Source organism: Cantharellus anzutake, assembly GCF_015039405.1.
Source record: "Cantharellus anzutake strain C23 chromosome Unknown EI90scaffold_4, whole genome shotgun sequence".
Classification (NCBI taxonomy): Eukaryota; Fungi; Basidiomycota; class Agaricomycetes; order Cantharellales; family Hydnaceae; genus Cantharellus; species Cantharellus anzutake.
In genome coordinates, this window is record NW_024066954.1 from 279,392 (window position 1) to 305,323 (window position 25,932).

At 50.3% G+C, this 25,932-nt stretch overlaps 8 protein-coding genes across 8 annotated transcripts; 3 read left to right on the forward strand and 5 right to left on the reverse strand.

The window, feature by feature from the left end:
• Nucleotides 1–50: 50 nt before the first annotated feature.
• Nucleotides 51–798, forward strand: EI90DRAFT_3285428 (uncharacterized protein; the record flags this gene model as incomplete). The annotated part of the gene is made up of 2 exons (XM_039066967.1): nucleotides 51–288; nucleotides 398–798. 2 exons carry the CDS (start codon nucleotides 51–53, stop codon nucleotides 796–798), a joined length of 639 nt encoding a protein of 212 aa, XP_038922158.1.
• A 213-nt stretch (nucleotides 799–1,011) lies between these two features.
• Nucleotides 1,012–1,945, reverse strand: EI90DRAFT_3011870 (uncharacterized protein; the record flags this gene model as incomplete). Its single annotated transcript, XM_039056522.1, has 3 exons — nucleotides 1,012–1,456; nucleotides 1,486–1,655; nucleotides 1,721–1,945. 3 exons carry the CDS (start codon nucleotides 1,943–1,945, stop codon nucleotides 1,012–1,014), a joined length of 840 nt encoding a protein of 279 aa, XP_038922159.1.
• Nucleotides 1,946–3,424: 1,479 nt separating this feature from the next.
• Nucleotides 3,425–5,032, forward strand: EI90DRAFT_3116363 (uncharacterized protein; the record flags this gene model as incomplete). The annotated part of the gene is made up of 2 exons (XM_039062888.1): nucleotides 3,425–4,149; nucleotides 4,207–5,032. The coding sequence occupies 2 exons, from the start codon at nucleotides 3,425–3,427 to the stop codon at nucleotides 5,030–5,032; spliced, it is 1,551 nt and encodes a 516-aa protein (XP_038922160.1).
• A 613-nt stretch (nucleotides 5,033–5,645) lies between these two features.
• Nucleotides 5,646–7,255, reverse strand: EI90DRAFT_3033096 (uncharacterized protein; the record flags this gene model as incomplete). Its single annotated transcript, XM_039058439.1, has 1 exon — nucleotides 5,646–7,255. One exon carries the CDS (start codon nucleotides 7,253–7,255, stop codon nucleotides 6,071–6,073), a length of 1,185 nt encoding a protein of 394 aa, XP_038922161.1. The 3' UTR covers nucleotides 5,646–6,070.
• A 1,550-nt stretch (nucleotides 7,256–8,805) lies between these two features.
• EI90DRAFT_2905727 (uncharacterized protein) lies at nucleotides 8,806–9,186 on the reverse strand (the record flags this gene model as incomplete). The annotated part of the gene is made up of 1 exon (XM_039054217.1): nucleotides 8,806–9,186. A coding segment is annotated over one exon (381 nt), but the record flags the coding sequence as incomplete, so codon positions are not given.
• A 147-nt stretch (nucleotides 9,187–9,333) lies between these two features.
• Nucleotides 9,334–10,474, reverse strand: EI90DRAFT_1706985 (uncharacterized protein). The gene is made up of 5 exons (XM_039052045.1): nucleotides 10,397–10,474; nucleotides 9,792–10,334; nucleotides 9,725–9,732; nucleotides 9,525–9,664; nucleotides 9,334–9,470 (listed from the first exon to the last, which is right to left on the reverse strand). Exons 2-4 carry the CDS (start codon nucleotides 10,211–10,213, stop codon nucleotides 9,621–9,623), a joined length of 474 nt encoding a protein of 157 aa, XP_038922163.1. The 5' UTR covers nucleotides 10,214–10,334; nucleotides 10,397–10,474; the 3' UTR covers nucleotides 9,334–9,470; nucleotides 9,525–9,620.
• Nucleotides 10,475–13,068: 2,594 nt separating this feature from the next.
• On the reverse strand, nucleotides 13,069–13,810 carry EI90DRAFT_3011873 (uncharacterized protein; the record flags this gene model as incomplete). Its single annotated transcript, XM_039056523.1, has 2 exons — nucleotides 13,069–13,607; nucleotides 13,732–13,810. 2 exons carry the CDS (start codon nucleotides 13,808–13,810, stop codon nucleotides 13,069–13,071), a joined length of 618 nt encoding a protein of 205 aa, XP_038922164.1.
• A 1,460-nt stretch (nucleotides 13,811–15,270) lies between these two features.
• EI90DRAFT_3033127 (uncharacterized protein) lies at nucleotides 15,271–17,060 on the forward strand. Its single transcript, XM_039058440.1, has 4 exons — nucleotides 15,271–15,888; nucleotides 15,945–16,317; nucleotides 16,461–16,962; nucleotides 16,984–17,060. The coding sequence occupies exons 1-3, from the start codon at nucleotides 15,704–15,706 to the stop codon at nucleotides 16,740–16,742; spliced, it is 840 nt and encodes a 279-aa protein (XP_038922165.1). The 5' UTR covers nucleotides 15,271–15,703; the 3' UTR covers nucleotides 16,743–16,962; nucleotides 16,984–17,060.
• Nucleotides 17,061–25,932: the final 8,872 nt, after the last annotated feature.

Sequence of the window (25,932 nt, forward strand, 5' to 3'; positions counted from 1 at the left end):
GCTCCAAATTCTTATGACGTAAACCAGTGTGACTGGACAAATGACATAAAATGGACAAGCCTGGTATCGAACCCAGGACTTCTAGCGTGCATCCATACACTACTCGCCCGTTATGCCAGGGGGGGTACCCCTTCCCTGATGGTTTGGGAGATCACTTGATCCCTTCCTCCAACATTAACAGCAAGGCGGTCCTTGAAGGCACAAGACTCCCTGATATCATTCATTTTGCCATTGGTGCAAAGGTTATGGTGACGTCAAACATAAACATGGATATGAATATTGCCAATGGTACTTGCGGCGAGGTTGTGGAAATAATCCCTGATCCGAGGGAGGCTACAACATCCAACTGGGGGCCTAGAGTATCGCTGGTTTACCCACCATCGTGCATTCTTATTAGAATATGGCAATCCAAGCCGGATGGGGGACATACCCGATGGGGTGGTGCCAATTTTCCCTAAGTACCAACTGAAGATTGGAGGAGGGAAAGCCAAAAGTGTGAAGTGGAAACAACTCCCTATAACTGGAGCATATGGTTCCACGGACTATCGCGCGCATGTAATAATCAACCTCACAACTCCTCCTACTGGAGCACTGACACCATTCAGTGCATACGTTGCATTATCGCATAGCTCAGGGAGAAAAACCATCCGCTTATTGAGAGATTTCGATGAAACCCTTTTCACACGGCCTGTGTGTGAGGCTCTAAAGTGGGCGGACTCACAGTTTGAAGAGTTGAACAAGAAGACAAAGGAACATTGGGAACAGCGTTGCATTGCTGGAACAATGGCACACACATGAGGACCATGTGATGGAGCACCATGTGACGTGTTTGCAAATAGTAATTGATTCAGAGGAACCATGTGATGTGTTCATAGGAATTTGCAATAGTTACATATTTCCCACGGCAATTATGACCTGGCAATGACCTTGCAAGCAAGGTAAAGAAAACAGGGGCCCATTGCGGCCTCTTTCTGAGAAATACAGTTTTTAGATTGAACGCATTATGCAAGGTCATTTTCTGAGATACGAAATAGTCACGCTGGAAGTGGAGACGGTAGTGGAAGTGAGGTTCGTCCCACCAGGTGTAGCGATTTCGTACACGATCGCTCCCTCCGGACCGACCGATTTCCCAGAATGTCGACGAGCCGAAGCATTGAAGAAAGTAACAGTACCAAAGTCCGCATAAGAGGTCTGAGACTCGTCCTTGTTGATCGCCCCGATAGCCCATACGGCATCACGGCTACTACAAATGGGATATTTAACGGCAGTGACCAGTCCCTCCGACTTGTGTTTCGTGGTTAAATTCTCGACAATTGCGATGAACTTGTGGTTGCCCAACGCTTGTAAAGATGTCCTGGCTGTGTCGTTGATGTTGAAAGGTATGGGTAGGAAGGCGGGCTTATCCCCACCATCACCCGCTGTGTAGGGTAACGACGACCCATCCGTGGTCAACACACTTACGAGCACGCGAGCTTCATTGGGTACGTACCAATGATATAAATAGTCCCATTGGGAGCAACCGAGATACCGAGGGCGGTCAAGACGATATTGTTGCAGTAAAAGGCAACTCCTAGAGCAATATACTCAGGGCCGCTCGGATCGGTTGATTGAACTGTTGGAACCACAAAAGTTGAGGTGACATAATCGTAGCTAGTCTACAAGTGCGAAGCGCACAGTCGAACGGTGAGAACTGGATGTTGTACTCAAGCGAGATGCTTACATCATCAAGAACTGCACCAGCAAACGCAAGTTTGGTGCTGTTATCGTCTCGACGATCGAGGACAGGCTTGGCTAGACGTTTGGCCACCCAAGGAAAGTTATGCAGAGGAGACACTTGGCTCCTTGACCCTATGATAGGATTGGCGTTGGGACGGGCCGTAATCGGGAGGGTCAAGGCAAGAAGGGTTAAGATGAAACTGATTGTTGGGAAGGTCAGGAGCATCATGGCCGTTGGTTGGGGTCTTTTCAATGAGCCGTCACTCACTGTCCTCTAGTCCTTATAAACCTTTGCTCAAACGCTGATGCGGTGCTATTGCAAGGATAGCAGTCAGTGAAAGGATCAATGTTTGACGCGAAGAAGTATGTTTCCGCAGCTCTCCAGACCAATGACGAGATGCTCATGGGCACGTTCCTGCATTTAGTGTGATGCTTGTGGCGGCGTATGGCTATGGCCAATTCACGAGCCAGGTGCCGACGGGATGATTACTCGGCAATCACTCTACTATGCCTTGCTTGATACAACACCATGAGCGGCACCCAAAGCCCAGTTGTCAATTCTAGATTACCATACCCACTAAGTTTTGCAGTGACTGCGTGCTCCATGCTGCGTAAACACAATTCGTGCGGCGCTTGCACTGGTTTACGTAACTAGTCGACCAGAGCAGTGAACCGGGGGAAGTAGGAGTCCAGAGGGCATCAGTTCGGGAGGTGCCAAACCGGCAGTGACCCGTAAACAGATTTTTGTCGAGAATTTTAATGCCAAGATGGTATATTCACTGCACGATCAAAAGCAGCCGGCCAGACAACGGACCAGGCCAGCCAGAGCCGGAGCTACCTACCAACGGTGTGAGCCACGGTGTAAGCCAGTTTGTTAAAGTGAGGAATTGGGCAGCAACGATCTCCGGGTTTGCGGAGGGGTGGAGGAGCTGACATAGAGATAGAACACATAGCACAGGAGGGTTGGGTGAAGGAGGTGCAGAAAGAAGCCAGGAACGCGTTGACTTAAGAGCTTGCGTTTGCAATGCGGGCCCCAGACTCATTCAGAGGCGCATGATGCATGATGACGCACACAGTATGAATGATGTCGTACGGATCGGTAAAGGCGAGGTAAGACTATTCACTCAATTAGCTCTGACCAGCCCATTAAAACTGTGGATCCTGCGAAGCGTGTTCATCTTCGGCACCATTTAGTCTAAGACCTCTGTTTCACTGTTTCACTTGGAGGATCAATTGAAGCAGCGCAGCTCATGGAAGAACGTTTAGCTACACGTTCTTGCGGCGCCAAAGGGGCCAGCTACTACAGGAAACCTCCTGAACGGCCACATTAGTCAGAAGCGGTTGTCTTCCATCATTGGTTCGTCACTGCCGCATGACGATCCGCGATGTTCGGAAATCACGTTGAGGTGGGAACCTTCTCGAGCGGATTTCACTGGAAAGAGAAGCATGTACGTTCTGCGCTTATTTATGTTGTAGTCTAAATCTGGAAAGTCTCTTACCTCCGGGATATCCTTGTTTTCCAACGGACTTTACATAGTCACTTTTCGGATGTATTGGGTGACAAGTAGAAGATACAAGGGTTCTTCTAGGATGTAAGCTGCAGCATTCGCTTTCCTACGACGTCACTGGAACTGCCCACAGCCGGTAACCTCCGAACGAGCAGGTCATTGGAAATAGGAAATTGACACCTGTCGCTGGAACGACTCGCATGGTTGCCATACCCCGTTCCTTTTGGGAGTTTTCCGCAACAGTAGCCGACCTGTTGTTTCCCCAATGGTTATCGACGCGCCTTTTGGCGCAAAAGGATCAGTATGCCCCTCACCCTTCGTATGTCGGTTTTGAGGGCTGGTACACTCGGATACAAGACGAATCGGCGGGACTCTCCATCATCTTAATTTTTTGCTCTCTTGGAGACTCGACACCTTTAGGCACTCCTCGGAAGCACTATTTCCATTTCTCAGTAACGCCTATCGGTGACTCGTCTACTATCGAGCCGGTCGAGTTCCACTTATTTCCTGATGACCTTCAACATATCGTGGACTCCCCGCCCGATTCAGAGACAGGTTTGCAACCATATACTTTGAACATACCTAATATTGGAAGCTTCACCGTGGAGCCAAAGTCCCAACGTTATAATCTCACAGTCCCATGTGGAGAAAGCGCTTCCGAGCACTGGAAAGTGTCCATCGACATAACGGATCGTGTTCCATTATCGCAGGAGCACCCTCTACTGAGTACTCCGCACAGCATGGCTCTTTCAAGATTGGAAACTATACTTCCATTGCATTGGGCAATTTTCTCAACCGGATCGAAGGCAAATTATGACGTGAAGCATATCGGCGCCGATGGGGTGGGATCAGAAGTCTTTGGAGGCACCGGGGTGGCACATATGGAAAAGAACTGGGGCGCATCGTTTCCAACTGGCTGGACATGGTATGTCGCTGCGCTATGCTTCGCCCGCTTCTCAATTCGAGCTTTTTTTTGTTGTAGGTGTCAGGCATTTGGCGCATCTTCGCACGATCCCGCTCAGACACTCGGTGACCATCGAGACAATGCGACGAGAGATTGTGTTGCCATTGCGGGTGGTGTCCTCGCTTTGGGTCAAAAGGCATATCTCATCCATTACAAGGATTCAGGTGACGCTCGGCGCGATGAACGTTCGATCCATCCAAGTTATTCAGCGAAAGACCATGAAAGTACTGAAAAGTCTGATCCTAATGACAAGCAGCATATCAACTGGACCTTCCGCCCACTATGGACTCTGATTCTAGCACTCCCATATCCAGTTGGTATCCCACGATTCAAGATATCGCGGAAGAATCTAGTGGAAAAAAACCCCTCATTGTCCAATACCTTCGACTCCTCTGCTGGCCGTGGATCAACCACCGTCAGCACATTGACGTTTAATTTTTCCGTCCTCGGCCTCCCTGCGCTATCCCTCATGATCCCTTATGCCGTCATCCAGTTCTCCCCATTTGGATCCATGCATGAAACGTTCACATACGACGAACGCTCAGGATTCGGACGGTTGCGGCTTGCCGCCGCAACCCTTAACAGACGGATCCTAATCGATGCACGGTCAGAGTCGCGACCTGCCACTCTCACTTCACAAGTACAGCCGAGATGGCTTGCGCTGCATTGCCCAATGCCTGGTGGGCATGCCACGCATGCGTACGAGACATTCACAGCAAGGGCAACGATAAGAGCCTACAGGCGCCAGTGGAGATTTGGCTGGCCACGATGGGTCGAAATCAGGAACGCCGAGTTTGAACACGCGGCATTGGAGTTTGGAGGGTTGTATGCTGCGATAGCATGATCAGTGCCTCAATATAAATCAGAGGCGCCAATATGGGATGAGCTTATAACTTGCGGGAAAAATTATGCCCTCTCAGTTGCAGATATTGGGCCCTGGCTGCTCACCTTCTATCACTTTATTCTAAATCATGCAGATGTGTTATTCTATATGCGGGGATCGGATGGAGTATATGGCTAATGGCCACCCCAGGCCGGTGCTGGTACGTCGAGGATCCTGATGTATCTGGTTCCGAACACAATAAATCTTGTTCTTTCCTGGCGTGCATGATTCTGGGATGAAGTCATCGAGAACTGCTACCGTGGGTGGAGGATTTAAGGATACCTACCCCATTTCTTTGCGTACTGGTCTTGGGATTAATCCGAATGCGACACAAATTCTGCAGCTTTCGCTGGCCACAGGTTTCGACGCGATCAAGCCAGGGTGGAACGAGGCACTCTTCGAGCCTCATAAGTTCATGGGGAGTTGGGATAGGGTTGCCCATATGTTGACGCGATGCAAAAAAATCGTTCACTTTTATCCCGATATCTTGTAGCACTAAACGCTAGCACACCTGCATATCTAATTTATACAACGTTGGTTCTTTGTCACATTATGGATGAACACCGGGTGAAACGGTAAAAGAAATACCGATTTTTTTAATACGTTCAAAGTGATCCGTTTCGGCCAAGCCTTTTAGCGGTGCAGGTTGGCTCAAATGAACAGATAGATATATACCTTCATTCTTCTGATGCGGAGTGAAAAGCGAATCAAGGAACTATGAAAAGCGCGAAATCAAAAAGTCTATAATCGCAAACGCTGATGAGCATTCATGTTGTCCGACCCGGGACTAAACGACAGTGCAAGGAAGGAATGGTCATAGATCCGTTGAAGTCTCCAAGCCCGTATTTATACACACTGCACCATAGGGAAAGGGAACCTCGTCCGAGGGAAGTCCAGAAAGATGGAAGGGCGACCTAGCGAAACTTCGCGATTCTCCCTCTGATAGTGGACAGAACGCGGAAGGTAAATGAGAAGATATTGCAATTGACCACAAATATCCTAAAGGACTTGACTAAGATCAACAACAATTGGAGCTGTCTGTCGGCCCTGCAAGAGAATTCGAGTCCCATCTTTGCTGGACCGAGGGCTGTACAGATAGGTAGGATCATATGGCACTTGATCACCATACCAAGCGCCTAGACCTTCGGGACCAGCAAACCTAACTAGGCGATACTCGGGAATAAAGAATTCAAATTTGCCATCGAAGTACACTTCTAGCCCATCGGTGCCGAGACCAATATCAGTTCCGAAAAGTGGGGTTCTTCCGGCTGCGGATGAATGGATTCTATACACCACCCGTATGTAAATGGTGTCCTCCTCGGTTGAGATAACATAAAATGGGTACTTGATCCAGGATTCGTCCAAGCTATGCCCTGCATGTGTTTCAGAATGATGTATATCTGCTGCTTCACCTTCTGTCAAGGAAAGGGTAGGCTGAGTGGATACAGGATCAGGGATGCGATAAGAGCAGGCGAGGGGAACAGCAGGATTCATGATCCAAAGCTTGAAATCTGTCACACGATAACTCGCAATGAGCTCACCCGAACCTGTCGACCAGGTGAAAGCACTGAGGTCATCGAAAGCGCCGATATAATGTGCTCCCGGAGAAAACCCAAGTGTGCGACGGTGAGGAATCATTGGGGATGCAGAGGACCTAGTAGAAGACTTGGAAGTTGGAGTGAAACTACTGGAAGTAGGGGGTGCAAGCTGCTGCATGTGCGGGTCACCTGAAATGGATATGAGGGTCATGCTGTCGTACCAAGAACTACCAGCGTTCCGTGGAACCCGTACGATAAATAATCCATTATCTGATACTCGAGTTACAGCAGGAAGAGGATGTTTGGGAAGAGTACCGATATTAATGGAAGTCATATCGTGGCCAAGGATGGTGACGTTCCCCTCATTGTCCTCAGCAGCAACTCGGTGGCTGCCATGGACAAATTCGATCCAGACTGGATGGTTGGGTGGATCGAGCTGGAATCGGGAAATTGTGTGCTGATGGTCGATATCAGCGAGTTCGATGACACCGCTACCAAAACCAAGAGCTACATGGTGACCATCAAGGGAGAGCGCCGCGCATGTCACAATACCATTACGAACATCACGGTTGTTGAATTGGGCATCATAACTACGCCTAACACGAGCCTTCATTAGCAAATCAGGTAGCTTCGCCTCCATGACCATTCGAGCATTGAGTAAATCCTCACTCAATGGGATTCTGTGCCCGGTAAACTCGCCGGAAATGGTGAAGATCCGGACGGGATCGGAGAGGTGGCCATACAGTTTGTGAAAAGGTGATGAGGGTGGGGTGAAAGGAAGGGTTAATCGATAGAGGTTCCATGGTTCCAAGGACGTCGTATTGATATACTCCATATATTGCATTTCTCGAGCTTCTTTCAAAAGTTTAAATGAATCGCAATTCTGTTAAAAATGACATCATATTAAAATAATCGCAACGCATTAATTTCATTTACCTTGAATCCATCAAATTCATCAGGGAATGGCTTCCTAAAGTTATCGATTGATGCCAGGTGCATAAATGTAACCAAGTTTCGTGTGAGGAATGTATTAAACTGGTTCTGCAAATTGGACCCTTGTGCAAAGAGTTGTGAGGGGTCTAAGTGTTCTAATAAGTAATGACGAGCATATCGGAGATGATGAGGGAGGTGACGTTTTCTCTTCCGAAAATCGCCCCATTTCTGTTTATCTCCTAAAGGGAGAACAGTGGGCAACTCAAACACATTCTGCTCACAACTATTATTGAAAAATCGGAGGAGTGGCAGTCCGATGAAATACTGATTTGCATCCTTGATAAAGAATACTTTGTCGTTTTCATCACCAATTGGATCCCCCGTTATAAACTCTTTCATCGTTGCATGATAGAATTTGATGCCCTGCATGTCATTCGAGGAACTTTCCAAGCCGCTGTCTGAGCCACCGTCCGAGCCACCATCCGAGCCACTGTCCGAACCACTGTCCAAGCCATTTGTCGAAGAAAGGTCAACAATTGAACGAATTGGATCCAATATGGCTAAGACCTCTTCCTCGGCAATTCCTAATAGCTGTGACATGGAAAACACACTCAGTGGCTCAAACGCCACATTGATTGTGGCAACCACTTGGCGATAGTTCTCCGCTATATGTGGAGGAACTCCAGATGAGTCAAATGTATAGGCACGGCGAAGTATGCGCAGGTACTCCAAATTGACGTCACCAGGGGCATCGATGAGGTCACGGAAGTATTTGAACTCGGATCGAAGGGTTGCACCACGACGAGTTCGAATGCTGACATCCCGGACGCGGATTGAAGCGATAATGGGTAGTCCACGACAGGCTGTGGCAAATGTATCGATATCCTTTTTCGACGGTTTCCAGAATGACTTATTGACGCAATCCCGGAGGCCTTCCTCCACCATGCGGTGGATAGTATGGAACTTCTCTTCCTCAGTGACGATGTCCACATCTGCACATGGTATGGCAAGACCCAGAGTCCGAGCTCTTTCCCATGCCGATACAACGGATGACTCTTGCCGACAGCTGACCAACACGGCAAATGTGGCTGGCAGTTCATCAAGGATAAGTACTAGCTTCATTAAGGACTCAAGTTCCTCCTGAGCCCCACACTCGTCCAATCCATCCAAGATGATGACGGAACGCTCCCCACGCAAAGATAAGAGTTTGTGTATGAGATCGACAATCAGAGATCCCATCTGCTCCTCCAGTCGGAGGTCCTTCAGTGCCGGGGACTGTCGAAGTTGACTAACAAGAAGACCTTCATACTCGGCGTTAAACAAGGCAAGCTGGCGTGCGAGAGTAGAGGGAAAGTGTTCAATCGAAGCAAGTCCTTCTCCCTGACGATTTTTGTCCCAGAAGAAAGATGCTGCCAAGCGACCCTGTTTGTTAAGAGCCGAGGCAACACTCATCGATATAGCAGTCTTTCCCGTACCCGGAGAGCCACGAAGCCAGACAAACCGGTGCTTCCGGTTCTCCAAATGATCGAGTATCGTTTCCTGAATCTGAACACGCGTACTTTCCAGGCACTCCGATTTGCTTTTCACGGCAGAATACCCCGCATTCGCTTTGTGGAGTTTTGAGAGTTCATCTGAAATGTGCATTAAATTCCGAACGGTGAAATCAATGGAGAACAACAAACAGTCCACCGATAACCGAATTGTGTGAAGGAGATTTAGAGTTGTCGCAGCAGTCTATGGAAAATCCCCCAGTCAATCTTCTAATGACCTGAACGTAGACGAGACGAACCGAAAAGCGGGAGACAGCATCACGGATGCACAACTGTACGGCGCTTATTTCTTGCGTTATCTCAGTCGCTAAAATTACCCTCTTGGCAAGCTTTTGACGTTTGAGTGCCTCGATTTGCTTTACTTGTTGTTTGAGAGCTCTGTGACCGAGGGTTAAGATTTGGGCGAGAGAAGGATGAATTGAATGCACATACAAGTTAAATCGTGGAATCAGATCACTTATTTCGAGAGGAACTTGGCCAGTCCACAACTGGAGAGGCCTAAAAATCGTTTCGTGAGCCTTTCGAACTTCATCGTCTAATCCCTTGAGATTTTCGTCGTTGTCGTCGATGGTCTGCATGAAAACATAGAGGTTATTTCATTAGATCGCAAAATCGCAACAACACGTGCGAACCTCGTAAACTTGGAGCCATGTCAGAAGTATACTTGGTATCTGATCGAGGTTTGGAATAGGGACGAACTTAAGGGCAGAGGCGGCAGTTTGGAGGACGAGCCTTGTGGCGGCGATGATTGTTTTCTTTCCGTCACCAGCAGGGACGGTTGGGGATGGCAGATCGGGCGCCGAGGGGTCAGATTGTATGGGATCGGGGGAGTTCGATTGGTCGATATGAGTGGGATCGGGGCTGGGATTTCTGTTGAACAGCTGATCTATAGCGTGCCGAACAGACCACCGCTGCTTCTGGCCTCGAGAACTACCGCCAGTAGTAGTAAGAGGCTCAAGACGGGATCTATCAGATCCACCGCAATCTGTGCTAGTTGTTGGATCGCTTTCAGTGGGAGAAGTAGTGATCTGGGGGCTGGGAACGGAGGTCGAGGGTCGCGAAGGGCTACCGGGAGGTGCAGGAGAATGTCCTCTCTTAGAAAACTTAAATCGATCAAACATCGTGTATCAGCAATCGCAGAGGGTGTTGTGGACAGAGAGGAGAGTTGAGCCGAACACGACATATAAGGCAGTACTTTGCTAACCACTGCCAAATCAGGACAACATATATTCAAGTACCCTTCTGTCGGGGATGGATTGTAAATCAAAAGTATTAGGGCCGATAACAGATCGCAAAAAACCCACTTGTGTTTACTACGCCCCCTTGAGTATTTTGCAAGCGATTTTTTGACATGGTCTCCGTTGTTGATAGTTATTTGGTTCGGACCACCAAACGCAGCTGCCACAGCGAATTATCCTATATTCGAATTGCGAACATCAGAGTCTCGTCTGGTATCCACCTTGTCACCCCTCTCGGTTATTTGCCTCCAGCGATATGCTTCAGCCCGGTTACTTCTATTCCAATGCTCTGAGTCATACCAGAACAGCTCTAGATGACTTCCTAGCCCCTCGTATAGGGATCCAAGCTATCAATGGTGGACTTAACTCTGAATGGATGTCTTTGTGTGACGCCGACACAAGCTTTGATGAAATTTCAGCAGCAATTACTTACCAGGCATCCACTATTTGTCGGCCAGTAATAGCACTGATGTGCAAAATATTTCAATCTTGCGCTTTAAGACTTTATTGCTGTTGGGCTTCTATCTGTAGTGTCCGCTTTTAAATTTAATTGGCGACCTCGCACCTATCCAAGTAGCGGAGGTATTTTATTTCGCGGTCGTTCTAAAACATGGAATACCTAGTCTTCCCGCAGAGATATTGTCACTGAGGGTGCTTGCGAGCACGATTCTGAACAGATTGCCTTTCGTTTCCCATGAAGATTTATACTTGAAATTTTCTGAGCGGAACCAGCAGGCCGTTCATCGTTGTCATCCCGTTTATTTGACCCTCTGTAAGGCCAAATGCCTTTCACCTTGCCGGCGACGTTCGATGCTCGGAATAGATTCAGATAGTAATAGAAAGTGTCAAACTCTCTCTCCCCCACCAGGATGGAAGCAGAGAGCGGGTTGGGGGAAAGAAGAGGTGACAAATCACCTTTTGAACGTTGCGGGGACGCTTCCCAGTCGGTGGCTCTGAGGGAAGAAGCGGGAGAGCTAGTACTGACGGACCGTTTAGTGTGTTAAAGAGTAACAACCCGATGGAGCTATGTTGGCGGGTCACGCGGAGACGGTGGAATTCCATGAGCAGATCAGAAGAAACAGAGGGAATCGATGAAGTGCAATTTCTAGGGAGGGGGAGGGACTAACAAGAAGTCCATTGTGGTGTGCTCGTGTGATTGCTGTCTGAGAGTATAGAATCTGAGATCGAGATACTCTGTACGGATGGGACTTCGAAGTATTAACATCTTCCATTACTTAGTATCGTAGGAGCAATGTTTATCAATGGGCCATAGGTGGATGTTGGATGGGAGGACGCTTGGCTCAACTGATCCATGCAAGAAAATCTTGATGTGGATATATGATCCTTGTTCGGGGTGGTGTTTGACTTCCAGAACCAGAGGATGTTGTTCCCCCTTCACCTGCCGTACTCGTTATTATTGATATTATAAAATGTCAAGTGCAATGATGTACAAATCGGAGGACAATGTATAACGCGGTGACAGAAAAACGCTCGAGCTAGGCGACTAATCAGTGGAGAAGAAGGAATCGCAATGACCGCGACCCATCCTAAACGACTTGCCAATTTCGACGACAATTGGAGTCGCCATCCAATCTTGGAGCAGAAGTCGAGTCGCCCCCTTGCTCGACCAAAGGTGCTAGTGATTCGTGATTTGTAGCGGCCTTCGTGCGTGCTTGGTGGGAGGCCGTAAATTGGGACGCATCTGAGTCACGCATATATCCGGTTCGGAGAGGTGTATGTCTACGGGATCACCAGGGAGAATTGGGTCGAGGAATACGGGAGCAGGGATGAGATATGAGCAAGTGGTGGGGACCTGTGAGATTCATAAATCAAGAACTGACATTCGTAACGCTGTAAGGGGCAATGAACTCGCCCGACTCGGTCGACTAAGTGAAAGCGCTGACTCCATCGAAATACCATACTCCGGAAGGAAACCCAGGCGCGCGACGACGAGGAATGGCTAGCAAAGGATTCGGGTGGAAGGATGGAGTGGAAGGGTCGGAAGGAGAGGGGGGTCGTCGGAATAGGCGTCACGTTGCCGGCATGTTGTCATACCAAGGCCTCTGACAATGTCCCAGCACGAGTGGGCCGTTGGGGAGAGTACCAAGACTCACGGGGAGGATACCATGGCTAAGGGTGACGACGACTGCGGACATCCTAGACGACTTTACTAATATCGACGACAATTGGAGCCGTCATCCGGCCTTGGAGTTCCATCCTTGCTGGATGGAAGCGGTAAGAGATTCGTAGCATCAAACGGCGCTTCATTACCATACCAAGCTCTCAGACGGTTGTTGTCACGCACCCTCAGATCACCGCGGAAGAGAATTCTGTTCTGCAGTTGGACCATATTAGTAGCTCACTCACGTTTCCGGTGCACAATAGCGGGATTCTTCCGGCAACAGGTGAATAGACGCCAAGATCTTCATGCATGCCCAACCCGTCTACTTCACATCCACTAATTCGGAATGATGCGCGTGTCCTTCAGTGAGTCGGGTGGACACGGGACCAGGAATATATGAGATGTGAGCAAGGGGTTGGACTGTGGGATTCATAATCCAAGAACTGAATTTCGTAACACGATGACGCGCAATCAACTCTGTAAACCAGGAGAAAACCTAGATGTGCGGCGGTGAGGGCTGGGTAACAAAGGATTTGAGCGGAAGGATGGAAGGGAAGCGATGGAAGGAGGGGAAGCGAGGTGTGGGTCGTTTGAAGTCGATGTACGCGTTATGTTGTCACACCAAGGCTTGAACTCGTCCGACAAATGATCCATTATCCGACACTAAAGTACCAGTATACGTAGGGAAGGGGCCATTAATACCGAGATTTACGAGGGTCCTACCATGGCTATGGACTGGCATTTTCCTCGTTTTCCTCGGTAACGACAGTTGCTGCCATGGATCGAGCTGGAATCGGGAAATACCGCGTTGGTTGATGCCGGTGAGGTCGATGATACCGTCACCAAAACCGAGGGCTACATGACGACCATCGGGGGAGAAGCGCCGCACATGAATGATGTCACAACACTGTTGCGATGATTGAATTGGGCTTCGTAATTGGCCGCCCTCACCATCCCATCTGTCAACCTTCTTTGGCAACTTTGCTTCCATGACCGTTCGGGCATTGAGTGAATTCTCACTCAACGAGATTTGCGTGTCCAGAATAATCGCCAGAAATGGCGAAGACGCGGACAGGATCAGAGATGATCGTACAGTTCGTACAAAGGTGACGAGGATGGGGTGAAAGCAAACAACAGTTCGGTAGTTGAAGATGACTGTTCCGAAATTGGAATTATGCGCGATTCTTCTTTTGAGCTTCTCTCGGAGCTCGAATGAATCGCAATTCCATCAGAAAATGACATCAGCATCGTTAAAGGACCTATGTGTGATATCACCCACATGATGTAAATGAACGAAACTCCCGTTCATCTCCTACAATGGGAGTAGCAGGCATCCCAAATGCGTCTATCTGACTCATTGATGAGAGCCCGAAGGAGCGGCAGTCCGAGGAAGTCGTTTTCACAACCAGATACCCTGAACGTTATGAATCCCTTCACCGCTGTGTGTGATAGGATGTGACGCATTTCGCGTTACTGTCCTCGAGTCTTTATAACCTTCGCTCAAGGATCGTAGGGCGGCGTATTGCCAATTCACGAATTAGTTAGTAACGGAGTGATTACTCGGCAATCAAGTATGTAAGCGAACCCAGATATCTATCATATGTTTCTAATGGCGCTCGCAAATTCGAACCCATCATGAATCCAATCTGTGCCTTGCCTAATACACACCATGAGCGGCGCCAAAGCCCTTTCCAGTCGGGCTTCCAAGTGAATCGTCCCTAGCGACGAGTTGTCGATTTCAGATTACCGCACCCACTAAGCTTCGCAGTGACTGCGCGCTCCATGCTGCGTAAACACAATTCGCGGGGCGCTTGCACTGGTTTACGTAACTAGTTGACCAAAGCAGTGGATCGGGAGAGGTAGGAGTTGAGATAGCATCAGTTTGGGAGGTGCCAAACCCCCGGCCCCAAACCTGGCGGCAGTGACGCGTAAACAGCCTTTTGTCCAGAATTTTAGTACCAAGATGGTATATTCACTGCACAACCAAAGGCAGTCGGTCAGACAATGGACTAGGCCAGTCGGAGCTACCTGCCAACGGTGTGAGCCAGTTTGTTCAAATTTATGAAGCGAAGAATTGGACAGCAACGAGCCCACTGAAATTGTGGATCCTAGGAAGGGTAGAGCCCAATACTAAAGGCGCAGGAAATAGAGCCTAGGAATGACCCGCTTGTCTTCGGCGCCTTTTAGTCTAACATCTCTGTTTCGCTGTTTCACTCAGGCGATCGGCTGGAGCAAGCGCAAGCCCATGAAAGAACGTTTGGCCAAGCGTTCTTGTGACGCTAAAGGGGCCAGCTACTACAGGAAACCCCCCTGAATGGCCACATTAGTTGGTTCCGTTGATGAGCCGAAGCAGTTGTGTCTCTCATCATTGGTTCGCCACTGGCATTTCACTCGTGCCACGTCCAATTATGGCACATACCGCATGATGACCCGCGATGTTCAGAAATCACATTGAGGCAGCTCCTTGAGACATCGGGCACTTAGCTAAGGCATTGGTATATGGCGAGAAGTTAGGGAACCTCCTCGAGCCCTTGACATGTTGGAAACCAAGCTCAAGAGCCATGTATGTACGGTTGTTTGTGTCGTAGTCTAAATCTGAGAAATCTCTTACCTCCAGGATATCCAACGGATTTTACATAGCCAAGTGCCCCTCCTCGGATGTACTGGGTGACGAGTAAAAGATACAAGGGTTCTTCTAGGATGTGAGGCGTGCCCATAGCTGGCAACCTCCGAATGAATTGGCAGGTGATGGAAATAGGAAATTGACACCTGTCGCCGAACGACTCACATGGTTGCCGTATTCCTTTTGGGAGTTTTCCCCTCACCCTTCATATGTCGGTTTCGAGGGCTGGTATACTCGGATACAAGACTAATCGGCGGGACTCTCCATCATCCTGATTTTTTGCTCTCTTGGAGACTCGATGCCATCAAACACTCCTAGGAAGCACTATTTCCATTTCTCAGTAACGCCTATTGGTGACTCGTCTACTATCGAGCCGGTCGAGTTCCACTTATTTCCTGATGACCTTCAACATATCGTGGACTCCCCGCCCGATTCAGAGACAGATTTGCAACCATATACTTTGAACATACCTAATATTGGAAGCTTCACCGTGGAGCCAAAGACCCAACGTTATAATCTCACCGTCCCATGTGGAGAAAGCTCTTCCAAGCACTGGAAAGTGTCCATAGACATAACGGATCGCGTTCCATTATCGCAGGAGCACGCTCTACTGAGTACTCCGCACAGCATGGCTCTTTCAAGATTGGAAACTTTACTTCCATTGCATTGGGCAATTTTCTCAACCGGATCGAAGGCAAATTATGACGTGAAGCATATCGGCGCCGATGGGGTGGGATTAGAAGTCTTTGGAGGCACAGGGGTGGCACATATGGAAAAGAACTGGGGCGCATCATTTCCTACTGGCTGGACATGGTATGTCGCTACGCTGTGCTTCACGCTCTTCTCAATTCGAGCCTTTTATGTTGTAGGTGTCAGGCATTCGGTGACCATCGAGACAATGCGGCGAGAGATTGTGTTGCCATTGCGGGTGGTGTCCTCGCTTTGGGTCAAAAGGCATATCTCATCCATTACAAGGATTCAGGCGACGCCTGGCGCCCTCGTCGCAAACGTTCGATACATCCAAGTTATCCAGCGAAAGATTATGAAAGCACTGAAAATTCTGATCCTAATGACAAGCAACATATCAACTGGACCTTCCGCCCATTATGGACTCTGATTCTAGCACTCCCGTATCCTGCTGGTATCCCACGATTCAAGATATCGCGGAAGAATCCAGTGGCAAAAAAGCCCTCATTGTCCAATACCTTCGACCCTCTGCTGGCCATGGGCCAACCGCCGTCAGTGCATTGACGTTTAATTTCTCTGTCCTCGGCCTCCCTGCGCTATCCCTCATGATCCCTTATGCCGTCATCCAGTTCTCCCCATTTGGATCCATGCATGAAACGTTCACCTACGACGAACGCTCATGATTCGGACGATTGCAGCTTACCGCTGCAACCCTTAACAGACGGATCCTAATCGATGCACAGTCAGAGTCGCGACCTACCACTCTCAATTCACAAGAACAGCCAATATGGCTTGCGCTGCATTGCTCAATGCCTGGTGGGCATGCCACACGTGCGTACGAGACATTCACAGCAAGGGCAACGATAAGAGCCTACAGGCGCCAGTGGAGATTTGGCTGGCCACGATGGGTCGAAATCAGGAACGTCGAGTTTGAACACGCGGCATTGGAGTTTGGAGGATTGTATGCTGCGATAGCATGATCAGCGCCTCAATAAATCAAAGACGCCAATATGAGACGAGTTTATTATAACTTGCGGGAAAACTGTGCCCTTCCAGTTGCATATTGGACCCTGGCCGCCCACCTTCTATAACTTTATTCTAAATTGTGCAGATATGTTATTCTGTACGTAGGGCTTGCGGGGATCGGGTGGAGTATATGGATCAATGGCCACCCCAGGCTGATGCTGGTACGTCGAGCATCCTGATGTGTCTGGTTCCGAACACAATAAACAGTTGGATAAAATGTTGCTCTTTCCTGGCGTGCATGATTCTGGGATGAAGTCATCGAGAACCGCTACTGGGTGGGAGGGGTTAAGGATACCTATCCCATTTCTTTGTGCAATGGAATTGGGATTAATCCGAATGCGGCACAGATTCTGCAGCTTTCGCTGGCCCCAGGTTTCAGCGTGATCAAGCCGGGGTGGAACGAGGTACTCTTCGAGCCTCATAAGTTCATGGACTAAGTTGGGATGGATTTGCCCATACATTGGCTTTATTTAACGTGATGCAAAAAAATCGTTCACTTTTGCACCACGGACACCCAGGTAGAAGGCCTCGTTAGGTACCCAAATTGAACTTTCGATCTCCGGCCTAACAGGCCTAAATGCATATGAACGTTCTAAGGCTCGTTGAACTTTCTCTTTTGTATTGATTTGAACATGTAAAACGTTCATCACGAACATTTAGAACGTTCTCTGACTGTATAGAACGTTCAGCAATGCCATAGAATGTTTTATACTACCTGAGGGATGCCCTAACCGTCCACATACTCATGGAGATCGTCCTCCGCATCGTCAGCGTTGTCTAAATCACATTATTATTGGCTATGGTACGCAAACGTATATACATGAATAGAAGTAATGCGCAATATATGACAATCGGTGCATGCGCAACCGTGAAAGTGTAGAGTATTTGGTGCTACGTGATAGACAGCAGCTAACGGAATTTATCTCGAAGGTTAAAAAGTCGAAATTTCGAAGAGGAAAGAGTGAACGGGATATGATAAAGGGTATGCGGATCAGGAGCCTTGTGAGGGATCATGAACTTCCGCAGAGAAATCAAGACCTGAGACTAGCACACCTTGGGGATTGGACGGGGATGGCATCATGAAGGTGGCATCTTGGGGATTGGACACAGACGGCGTCATGAAAGTAGCACCTTGGGTATGAGACACAGACGGCATCATGCAAGTAGAATCATACCCATGGTGTGCAAACGGAGACCAGCCATTATTAAATCCCATTCCGTGGCTAACAAAAGGCACCACCCCAGAAGGACCGAGATATGGATGTACCCCTCCTGCAGCTGATTTCCCTTGCAGCGCAGGACCTGGAAGTGACTGCCCCATTACTTGGTAATGATGTGGGCCTACCGACCCAGTGGGCAGCTGCCAGTCCATATCGACAGAGATGGGATTGGGGGGGGTTGTCGGAGTGCTGGGTGTTGCCAGCCTGGCCCGTTTCATCATCAGGGCAGGCTGTTTCCCGGCAGCGCGTTGGTGAGGGTTAGGAGGTGGGGTGGAGTCCTCGACATGACCATGACTGTCATTGTCACTTGCATCCTCTCGTTTGCCTAAAGATGGGTCCTTCGCTTCTTTGAAAGAAATCAGGACATGGCCTGTAGTGCTGATGATAATCCCATCGTCGTCGCCGTACTCGCTGTGGTTGAACGCTCGAAGAGTGGGCCTGACATCGGCATTTTCATGGAAAAATGCATTCCAAATGACCCACCACTGTGCTGTGCCAACATTACTGACATCCTGGTCCCAGAACAGCGATTTCCAGTCTAAGCTATCTGGCCAGTTAATGAGAGCAACGTCTGCTGACTGAAATTTTTGAGGAAGTTTCTTCCAGTCAATGCACCTGCAATTCTCGGCATAGAGAGACCTCCGTTTCATCATTTGCATAAGATAGTCTGAACACACCGATCGATAGTCTTGCTTTTTCGTGGGTTCAGGAGGTTGGTGGTTCTTCCCGTTCGGGGCATGAGCGCCACCACGGCCAATCATGGCATTAACATTCATAGTGATTTGATGAAGGGCAACCTTGAAGTCAGGCATGATGCCTTTCAGGTAGTTCGTCAACGTCAGAGTGCCACTGTTACGGGGATGGGGGAAATTCCCCATTCCTCGATCCGTTCTTATAGTGGGAAGGCGAGAGTCATGTCTAGATTGTACCATAACTGGAAGTGTAATCGATGAGTGATCCCAGTCTGACCTGGGAGTGGGCGATCGAATTCCCATCGATCGCGATGGGTGATGTAGTGAGCTATTAAGGGATTGATGATTGATAGTCGGAGATATCAGGACAGATGGGTCAGCCATGGATACTTGGCGCTCCTCAATGGAGCGTACCGTGTGCGAGGTCGCGACAGGTGAGAAGGGTGAGAGCTTCGCGTAGTTGCCATCGGGTACTTGGCGTTCGCAGTGCGAACGTACCGGTAGCGGGTTGATATCGTAGGCGTGCAATGAGGGCTGACTATTAGGGCCTTCGGTGACTTGGCGTTCCCAAAGGGAACGTACCGTTGGCGGGGACATGTGATGACTGGCAAAGGAAGAAACAGACGGTGGATGGGCGGCTACTTGGCGTTCGCGTAGCGAACGTGCCGGCATCGAGGGTAAGTGGGCCTCATAGTGTTCACGATCACCCTGATCGTGATGGGACGTCATATGTTGAGTACTGGGGGGAGAGCGGAGTGATGAAGACCCATAGGGTACAGGTTCAATAGGACGATACACACGTCGAGAGTCTTCGACTCTCGACTTCGAGTTCTCGCGGCGAGGGCCGTTAGAGGACTCGATATAACCCGACTTATAAGACATAGTGAGAGTTGTACAGTCACACAGGTTCAGTTGAGTCACAGGGAGGGTTGTTACAGAAGACGGTACACGAGACAGTTGTAGAGCAGTTGTTAGTTAGCGGGAACCGCCTTCGGCGGTTTCCGTACATGACGTGTGACTATCTACAAATGGTAAGGTCGCAGGAAATCCCGCGAAACACAACAACCTCGGCCAGCACCAAAACCCCAATGGGGAAAGCTTTGCACGAGGGGGGGGAAAGGGGTAGAACGGGTAAGGAGGATAGGGTAGCGGGATAGAGGACGGAAAGGGGAAAGAGGGGAGGAGCGATAGAGAGGGGAAGTCTTTGACCATGCGACGGATATGGTCGTTGGAGACTCCGTATCCGTAACATCGCCCCCCAGTCTCCTAACGACCATGACGCGGTCCCCGAGGGGCGTATCTCCGCGGGTCGTCTCTCCAGGGCGACCGGCTTCTCGAGCGCTCGTGATAGGAATCCGGATGGAGGGAATCGTACTGAGCCCCACCGGAGGAGGATGGGTGCGGATCCGATCCCGGGTACTGCACGGGCGAGGGGTAGGGCCGGCTCGTAGGAGGAGGATGAACAGTCGCTGGAGGAGCTGCCAGGTTGACGACGAAGGCGGGCACGGCGGTGTTGGTGTTGCTGTCCACCACCCACGTAGGGTTGACTGGCATCGCGAAAGTTGGCGTCTGCGGAATTGACTGTGGCCCTCCGGCGCTATACGGTACCATACTAGAAGGGGAAGGATCGGGATTCGAGTCTCTCGGGTTAGGGCGGTTATCCCTTCGAGCAATCGACTCTCGAGACGTAGGTCGAGAAGACCACCTTCTATCCACATCTCTGTCGTAGCCGGATCGGCTAGGTTCGGGGCGATAAGAGTCCATCCGAGTTCGACGGGTTTCATTCCCCATTTGCCAACGAGCCTGTCCCGAATGACCCGAGGCTGATCCTTCTCTTCGGCCGGGATACGGATGGGACCTTCTCTCTTCTCGAGGCAATTTCCTCCAGCGGTTATGGTTCGACGAACCCGAGGGAGAGGATGAGGCGGAAGAGTTGTCAGTGGAAAGGGTGGATGGGGTGTTGGTGGGATGAGCGCTTGGTTGCGGCACCAACACATTCGGAGGGGGTAGGAAGACCGAACTCCCCGCACCCGGCCAGTTGGGAGATGGAGGCGGTACGGAAGCGTCTCCCAGGTTCAAGCCCAGCGTTCCTGACGTCAGCTCGTCTGAGCCCTCGTCGAAAGGAGTTGGTGAATCTGGCTGTGCCAGTTGTCGCTCAGCGTCATCCATGTCCACTTCTTGTGCCTCGGCGCGAGTCATGAAGCGTCCGGTATCCGGGTAGTAGAATGTCCGGCTCAGACGACGTTTCTCCACCAACTTGAGGGTGGACGGGTCCTTGTTGGATGGGGGTGGACCCGGCCACACGAGTCGGAATTCGTAGGCCTCCCTGTCTTCAGCACCAGGCAATGGTTCGGGCACATCTTCCCATTTGGGCCAGTCGAGGAACCAAGGAACTTCAGTCCCTTGAGCCAACGGGAGTCGGTAATTACGAGCAGCCTCAGCATGTCCGCTCAGGTCCAGTTCTTCGAACAATCCATTCTTGATTACGCGACATGGCAGCTGACAAGCTAGGTATACAGCGAACTCGGGTGAATTTGCCGTCAATCGATCATCAGTCGAACTTTCTTCGAGAAAAATTCCTTTCGGGGGTTCCAACCAGGATATCTTGCGTCCCTCTTGGACTTCTACTTCCATCAGGTGTTCATGGATTCGGGTGTAATTGACGAAAGCGGTAAGGAGGGAAATGATCCGGAGTATGTAGGTGTATCGAGATATTATGGTGAAGGGGTGTTGCCAAGGAACGAACTGGAAGGCAAAGATGTGACCGTCCAACTCATGCTCGCCGCCCGACTTGGACTCGACTTTGTATATTACTTCCCTCAATTCGTTAGGCAATCGTAATTTCGTGAGGGCCTCAGCCTTGAGCGCGGCGGCTTTTGAAGACTCCCAGCATTCCAGCAGTGGGGTCAAAGCTCGGGGCGGAACGTTCTGGTTCCCGTTTTCTCTCAGCACTTCGGCCTCGTTGAGGTGGTGATACTCCGGTAGTAAGAGCCACAATCGATCCAGAGATCGAGCACCGGGTCTTACGTGGTGCAAAGCGACGTACGAGAAAGTAGGGTCAGAGGTCCCAGCTGCCTGTTTAACCACATAGGGTCGGATGGGGCTCTCTTGAAGGGCTCAGATGACACTTCGGCTGCTTCGAGACCTGGGCAGTCCCGTCTGTGATCGTCCGTGATCGCAACAGAGTTACGTGGGGTGGGCCTGCAGCTCATACTTGCCAGTCCGAGAGACATCGTCAGTTAGGTTCGTTGATGGGATCGCGAGGGGAAAACGATGGAGATGGAAGGTGATCGAAGTGTATTCTAATCACGTGCCGCTAATCGACTTCGTGTGAATACCCGATCGGGAAGTGGGTGCTTATTCACGTCTGCTCAGGCCCGCCTTCGATCTATACCTTCCGAGGATCTGGGGGCGTTTCGGAGGTCTCTTTCGGTTGCCCAGGTGTCTTCTTGCGCCCCATATCCTTTCCACCTCACTCTGTACAGGAGTTTCCCTTTCCGCTTCCTGTGCCCCACCACCTCTTCTACCTCAAACTCTTCCGAGGCTCTCATATCGTCCCTGGGGTTGGACAGTAGCGGTCTTGAGACGTCACCGGGTGAACGATAAGGCCTCAGGTGCGCTACATTCACCACGTTATGCATAGGGTAGGAGTCGGGAAGTTTTAATCGGTAGGCGTTCTCGTTTATCACCTCCGTCACCTCGAATGGTCCAATGCGTCTCTGCATTAGCTTCCTTCCTGTACCCTTTACTTCCAGGAGGTTGAGTTTATGGGGATCGATCAGTACCAAATCTCCCACTTCGTACGTTACTCTCCTGTGTTTGGCGTTGTGCGCCCTAACTTGACGCAATTGTGCCAGATGGATCGCTTCTCGTGCCCATCTTCTGCGTACGTTCAGCGCGTCCACTCTTTCCTCCGCTTTGACGTTGAGGGACTCCTCAGGAACTAGGAATGAACTGGGCAGATGGGGCCGGAAACCCATCAGTAGCGTAGCAGGAGCTTCTCCCGTAGTAGTGTGAGGACTATTATTGTACGCTAGCATCAGAACGTCCAAGAATTCATGCCAGTCGTCCCTGTCCTTATTGACATAAGCTCGTAACATGACTTCTAATTGCTGGTTCATTATTTCCGTTTGTCCGTCCGTTTGCGGGTGCGCAGCTGAAGACATCGCCAGCTTAGTGTTGAAGTGATGCGCTAAGGAAGACCAGAACGTCGAAAGAAAACGAGGATCCCGGTCGCTGACTATCACTGCGGGCAACCCCACATGTTTAATCACATGGCGCCATAATAAGTCTGCAGCGCCCGTCGCGTCTGTGGTGGAAGAGCATGGGATAAAATGCCCATATTTCGTGAACTTGTCTACCACTACTAAGATGGCGTCTGGCTGCGTGGCTCCTTTAGGAGGGGGTAGTCCAGTCACAAAATCCAAGGTTATCGTGTGGTAAGGCAATTCTGGGACAGGCAAGGGTTTCAGCAGACCCGGCGTTTTGCCTCTGTCATGCTTGATCTTCTGACAGACGTCGCAAGTTTCCACATACTGTCGAGCATCCTTTCCCAGGTCCTTCCAATAACACTTAGATTTCAGGCGCTTGAGCGTTCTTTCTATACCCGCGTGGGGGCCTCGTGAGGGGTGTCATGAATTTCCTTGAGGATCGTGGTCCTCAGACTTCTCGGGACACATAGGCGTCGGTTGGTTTGCGGGTCGTCCCAAAGTAGCAACCCTTCCTCCGACACTTGGTAGGCACCTCCTGCTACACCGCCGTCAAGAGTTTTGCGGTATATGTCCCCGAATTCTTCGTCCGTGTGGTAGGCCAGACGGAATTCCTCGGCTGTTCTCGGGGCTAAACCCAACCATAAACTTGTCGTGCCCATTTCCACTTGATTTTCGTCCACGATGTCCGTGCTACGCGATAGGTCTAACTTGTCTATGGCGCGAGACCGTGCCCTGGTAACCACGAAGGCTCCTTTCGCTGGGTCCTTGCGCAGATACGTGCTCCAACTTTGGATAAGGTCCTCCTGAGCCAGGCTGGTTTCTAGACTGAGTAGCTTTTCCACGTTGGGGATATCGTCTCCGGGGTCCGGGCCAAGCGAGATAAAGGGTCTACGTTAGAATGTGCAAGTCCCGGATGGTGGACTATGGTCATCTTCGGGAATGCTGCGAAGACTAGACCCCATGCCGCTAGGCGACGATTGTAGTTTTCGAAGGTCCTCGCCCATTGTAATGCCGCGTGGTCCGTGATTAGGAGTAGGTCCTTGCCCTCGATGAACGGCGTGAACCTGACTAACGATTCCTTAGCTGCTAAGGCTTCTCTCTCTGTTGCCGAGTATCGGGTCTCGGGACCCTTGCACGTTCGACTCCAATAGGCGATAACCCTTTCCACCTGGACAGTAGAATCTTCGAAAGCGGACGCCCACTGTGCAGATGGGGGGCGATCGTCTCGTCCGGCGTTCAACTTCTTTACCAACTCAGGGATCTGCTCCTGTTGATCATATGCGAGTTTCAACTTCTCGTAGGCGCGCGTCCCCTTGAGGTCCTTAATAGTCATCGGCTGTATCTGCTGTAACGTACCCGCCAAAGCTACGTCAGACGTGTCGGTATAGAGCCTATAACCCAACCCTTTCATGGGGTGTCCCCTGACCGGAGCCGTGGCTAGGGCGTATTTCAACAATGAGAAGGCTTGTTTGCACGGCTCGTGCCAGATCCAGGGAGCCCCGTCTTTCAATAGGTCGAAGAGGGGTCTGGCAATGAGTGAATATTGAGGTATGAACGAGGAGAAGTAAACCGCTATCCCAAGGAAGGTGCGCAGCGCCTTCCTGTTTTGGGGTTCTTCGATCTCCAGTAAGGCTTGCACCTTTTCCCTGTGAGTGGAGAGTCCCAGGCGGGATACCTTTTGACCTAGTAGCAACAAGCTCTGGTATCCTAAATGACACTTGGGCGGCGAAAGCGTAAGGTTAGCCCTCTTTATAGCATCAAGAACTCGATCTATATGTGTCAAGTGTTGGGCGAAAGACGTGGAGTATACTACGATGTCGTCGATGTACACTAGGGCGAATTGCCACAGGAAAGGAGCTAGGACTTCCTGCATGACTCTCTGGAACACGGGTGGGCCGTTTCGCCACCCGAAGGGCATCCTCGTAAATTGAAACAATCCGCGATGGGTACGAAAGGCCGTCTTGTCTCTCGATTCTTGATCGAACTCCAATTGCGTAAACCCTGATAGCGCGTCGAAGGTTGACATGTATTGGGAGCCGGAAAGGGCCTGTAGAATATCCGTTTGTCTTGGAATGGGGAACTCGTCCGGGATAGTGACCTCATTCAGTTTTCGCCAATCCACGCAGAGCCTATTCTTCCCTCTTTGGCTGACGATTATAACCGGGGCGCCCCAGGGACTCTGGGACGGCTCGATCACTCCCATCTCTAACCAGGCGTCTAATTGTTTATCGATGATCTCTCTTTTCAGAGGGGAGGCGTGGTAGGGCGGAAGCGAGATGGGTTTCGCGCCTTCTCTTAATGATATATGCACGCGGGCATCATATCGTCCCAGGTTCCCAGCCGTAGCGAAGGCCCTCTCGTGCTTCTGCACCAAGGCTCGGAGCTGCTTCTTTTCCTCGGGCGATAACTCTGGGTTTACGTCTACCACATCCACTAAGGTTTCAGGGAGGACCTCGTCTCCAGGTATCGTCTCCGCTGTCTTTGGTCCGACTAAAGCTCCGTCGATATCATGGGCTTCCTCAGGTTGTCCCAGGACATTGGCTTCCGCTGCGACAGCCTGTATTAATAGTCCTTTACTCTGGAACTCACGGATCTGAGGTTCGCTTAGTTGTTCGGCGCCATCTAGATCCTCGTTGGGATTGGACATGGATGCTATCGTTGTCCCGCTCTGGACTTTGATCGGGTATGGGTTTGGATTGGTCAAGGGTAGCCTAAAGGATGGGCGGTGTTTACGAGCATGGTCGGAGGTGGCAGACAGTCACCCTGCTTCCATCCCGTCCTCCGTCCTTCGACGAGGCGTACTCCCGAGTTGTGGTCGAAGTTACCAGTGACCCCAACCAGGCGGACTGTGTACGGTTCTAAGGTCACATCCTCCGTGATTTTTAGTCGACCTGTACCCGAGACGTTCACTCGTTTAGGTTCATGAGAATGAGAAGGACCGGCTATAACTGGATAGACGGGCGCGTGATGAATCTGGCTCTTAAGGGGAACCTGGTGGTCTGAGTCTGCCACTTGCCAGAA

What these genes read in the sequence shown, in the direction of transcription:
- EI90DRAFT_1706985 (XM_039052045.1), bottom strand. Translation starts at nt 10,213, where the DNA reads ATGTTTGATCGATTTAAGTTTTCTAAGAGAGGACATTCTCCTGCACCT.
- EI90DRAFT_3033127 (XM_039058440.1), top strand. Translation starts at nt 15,704, where the DNA reads ATGGCTCTTTCAAGATTGGAAACTTTACTTCCATTGCATTGGGCAATT. An exon ending in TTTCCTACTGGCTGGACATG is followed by an intron (nt 15,889 to 15,944) that starts GTATGTCGCTAC and finishes TTTATGTTGTAG; the next exon opens with GTGTCAGGCATTCGGTGACC. An exon ending in CCATGGGCCAACCGCCGTCA is followed by an intron (nt 16,318 to 16,460) that starts GTGCATTGACGT and finishes GGACGATTGCAG; the next exon opens with CTTACCGCTGCAACCCTTAA.